A 4,281-nucleotide genomic window follows, 5' to 3' on the forward strand; every position below is an offset into this window, starting at 1 on the left:
AATACATTGGATTCAACTGGGGATGTCTCTATCCAATCTCTTACAAATTATCTCCATTTTAATATACCAGACAATAAGATATGACCCATAATAAGAATGCATCTTTGAATGATCATCTTTCTCCTGAATTGAGTAGGGTAGGTGCTATATTCTATTAAAGTTGACATCACCTTTTACAGTAAAGTAGCAATCCTGCATGCATCTTAGTGAGTTTTTAAGTTTTTTAAACGTTGTGATCAGATTGTCAAATAAGGATGGAGAAAAATGAGATTGTACTCCAAACATATCAACATTGGGGGAGAAAGAAGAGGAAGAAGTAAGATAGGGGAAAGTTGAAATGCTTAGCTGTTTTCCAGTCCAATAAATAAACAAGTAATTAGCAGAAGATGAGAATTAACGAGGGGAAGTGGTGTTGCAGATGCCAGATGGTTTCAAAATTCTGAGTTTGACTAACATGCTTAGATCACATCTATTTGCAAATCCAAATTAATTTAGTGAATCTGAACTTTTGATTAGTGCTTTAAGACACCAAGCCTAGTCATAGTTCGCTTTCTGTCAGTGGTTTTCCTCATCTAAAATCCTAGCTAGGAGGGATAATGGATTAGGGTTTAGACTTTTAGGGTCTATAAAGTTTTTGGGTTTTAGTTTTCATACTATTTTATACAAGTAGCCCATCTTTTTATAACTAGGAGAACTAGGGTTCAAAGCCATAGCAATAGAGAAAATTATAGCAACACCCAGCTTTATTCGTCCAATTCAATTAAATGTGGTTGTGAGCTCTAATTCTATATACTTGTCCATCCATGGTGTTGATTTTATTCTCAAACTAAAGCAGTGGCCAGTGGGTGATGGGTCAACCCTACAAAGACTAAAATAAACAGCCCTAATTAATGGAATCGTGTCAAGTTTCCGTATGATAGGGTTCAAAGAGAATCCTGTAAAGTGGATTCCAATTCGATGGTACAAGGCATAGCTTATGATGCAAGCACCCTTATTGAATTATTACCCTTGCAATCCTGGTCTTCTAAAGGCAAATCTACTATAATCTGAGTAAATAATTAGCATTGGATACCCAAAAAGAGACTGGTTTAGAAAACTCTTAAGTGGGTATTGTCAATAACAGTATTTTCAAAACCGGAAACTGGTCATTCCGTTTCACCTCAAAATTAATCGTTGATTTGGTCAGTAAACAGTTGATTCAGATGATCAAACCGTTAATCTGGATAATAGTTTTTGGTTATTTTTTGTTATTTTTTTTTATTTTTTTGTTAGAATGGGTCATCTGTTCGGATCGGATGATTGAACCTTCAACTAGATAACTGATCCCTAAAATGATTTCCTGTCTGGTCTGATTTTAAAAACCTTGGTCAATAATCACACAAACCATGGAGATGGATCTGTTCAGCAAAAACCGTGCTAACATCACACTGACAGCACACCATCCAGTCACATATCGAGAACATCTTATGTGCTTGTATTTAATATTCATGTATGAGAAGATATTCCCAACGTGTGATTGGATACCTTGTTCTAGATTAACGTATTAGGAAGCTTTTTGCTGACAGCAGATCCGAACACTATAAAGATAAGGTTAGTTGGAATATTATATATGTCCCCCTTTTTAATTTATAGATGATTAAGGTGGCCATGCATGGGATGGAATCTTATGCGTAAACTATGGTTCAGGCTTTTTCTCCCACTTTCGTCACTCTTTTTTTTTTTATTGCTTTGTTAATTTTAACTTGATGTACATCAAAATATATAAAATTTTGGCCTTTAAAGCTAGAGGAGACTGGCTCATATTTCTCTCACCACAGAAAGTAAGCATGGGGGAAGAAGAAGAAGAGGGTGAAGAGGTGAAGGAAATGGATGTAGGTCTAAAGGACCTCTCAAGAAAGCTCGAAGAGTTTGCCAAGGAAAGAGACTGGGAACAATACCATAGTCCTAGAAATCTTCTTCTTGCATTGGTAATTTTGTGATCTCTTTGTTTTCCATCTAGTTCAGAGGACTGGGAATAATACCTCTCTCTCTCTCTGATTTTGAATCCATTAATGTCTTATTCTTTCATGTTCTCTCAATTGATTGCCTTCTCACCTATTACTCTCTCTCTCTCTCTCTCTAGGATTTTGAATCCATTCATCTCTTGTTCTTTCATGCTCTCTCAATTGATTGCCCCTTATTTTTTTGTTCACCTATTACTCTCTTTCTCTCTAGATCTCTCTCTCTCTCTCAATGGTATTTTCCTTTTTATGATGATCTTATGTGAAAAATATCTTAGTATTAAAACCATGCAACATCATCATGTCCATGTCTAAAAAGAAAAATATATGAAGTGACAAAACAAATTAACTATAATTTTGTTAGGTATGATATCAATTACTTGATCTTTTGCATGCCTTGATGTTTTATCTTCACCATTATTTTTTTTCTTGGTGACAAGGTTATCATAAATATTAATATTACTATTTATATTATTGCTTGTGTTGGGGCTAAAGGAGAAATTGGTTTTCACTAACATGTTATGTATGTTTTCATCACTTGATCAAACTATCTATCTGTTTCCAATGCTCCCTTTCCCATGTGGTTTCTGCATCCCCTCTCCTAACAAAACAGACCAAAAATTCAAGCTTGTGAGTTGTGAAAAGGGATGGCTTCCACTGCTTTGGAATGTGGAGTGGGGGACATGTCAAAGGCTCAAAGCTGAAGTTTGCTTATAAACCTTCTATTTTTCTTTGAAAAAAAAACTTAAGGAAATAGCTAGGGTTGAATTATTTATATGTAAACTGCTGCCACTGCTACTACTACTACTATTACTGTTATTTAAATTGGCCACAGTTTATTCTCTATCATACGGCCATCTCATCTCATTCATTTCAAACGGTTGGACAGTGTGGCTAAAACAGAGAGTCCATCAGATTCATGGACTGTCGGTATTCTCAGTTTCTCTACTCTAAATATAGATTAACAAGCAATGATAACACCACAAGCCTTGTTCTTCACCAATGACTTAATCACAAACCCTCAGCATGAATTTTTTGAAATACAGGTTTTATATGTTATCTCTTGTCTTTTTTCTTTGTGATATAGGGGATGTTCACCAATTAATATGTATGATTTGGCCCAAATATTGTGAGATCATATTGACACCCCACAACACCTCCCATCCGTGTATTGGGAATATCTCCCCGTGACAAGTAGGAAAATGTTCCCAATGCACACTGAAATGTGCATGTGGGGGGCGCTTGTGGGGCACCCTCTGTGCGTGCTAATCTGATCTCAGATGATAGTGCAGTCAAGGCATGTACAATGGGCTATATAAGCCAATCATGAGTAAATACGTCAGCAACGTAGCCTGCTGTACATGCCTTGTTGTCACAAGTTGCATATGATTTTGTTTTTCAAAGCAAAAGCAACTGACACATCAACAATCCCTGCTAACTTCCACAGCAGCTGAGACTGTTTGGGTATTGTTTCATCTTCTAGATTAATAGAAAACCAGAAAATGGTTGGGGAGTTGATATGGTGATTATCAGTATGAAGTTATTTTCCTTTTTATTTTATTTTATTTCATTTGGAGAATAATGACTTTTGATATCAGTATCATAATTTGTCTTATATCCATTTTCTCTAGCATTGTTGGATAATGTTTGTCATTTGATGCATAGGTTGGTGAAGTAGGGGAGCTTTCAGAAATATTCCAATGGAGGGGTGAGGTGCCTAAGGGCTTACCAAATTGGGAGGAATCAGACAAGGAACATTTGGGGGAAGAATTATCTGATGTACTGTTATACCTTATCAGGCTTGCTGATATATGCGGCATTGATCTTGGAGATGCTGTCACTAAAAAGCTTGTCAAGAATGCAATCAAGTACCCACCCAAGCTCCTTTAGATAATAATGGACCAACGTTGGTGTTATTATCTTCTATTTTTTCTTTAAGTCGGTGAGTGCTTGTATTTTGAGAACATTTTGTAATAAACTTGTCATTCAGAAGTTCATCAGAAACAATCAAAGTATTTTGAGTTAACAGTGGTCTTCTTCATTCATGCAAGCATAATAATCAAGAAATGATGTTGGCACTGCTCGGAAAAAAAAAAAAAAAAAAAAAAGGCTCCTACCTGATCGTAGGTATATATTTTCGCTCTTTCATGCTAGATGATAAGGTCATATCTCCTTTTCTCAAAAAGTAAAAGTATCCATGACCATGGTATGAATGAAATAAATCTCACTTTTATATATGTAGGATGTCAAATTGTCAATGGGTCGAGTTTGGTATGGGCTT

General features: G+C 35.8%; 1 protein-coding gene across 1 annotated transcript; it reads left to right on the forward strand.

Moving 5' to 3' along the window:
* Window positions 1–1,754: 1,754 nt before the first annotated feature.
* On the forward strand, window positions 1,755–4,026 carry LOC148865030 (uncharacterized). Its single transcript, XM_088979654.1, has 2 exons — window positions 1,755–1,967; window positions 3,666–4,026. The coding sequence occupies exons 1-2, from the start codon at window positions 1,827–1,829 to the stop codon at window positions 3,888–3,890; spliced, it is 366 nt and encodes a 121-aa protein (XP_088835780.1). The 5' UTR covers window positions 1,755–1,826; the 3' UTR covers window positions 3,891–4,026.
* The last annotated feature ends 255 nt before the right edge of the window (window positions 4,027–4,281 follow it).

The sequence above is a fragment of the Nelumbo lutea genome, chromosome 3 (assembly GCF_056320005.1).
Source record: "Nelumbo lutea isolate HS-2025 chromosome 3, American lotus-T2T, whole genome shotgun sequence".
NCBI classification, from domain to species: Eukaryota; Viridiplantae; Streptophyta; class Magnoliopsida; order Proteales; family Nelumbonaceae; genus Nelumbo; species Nelumbo lutea.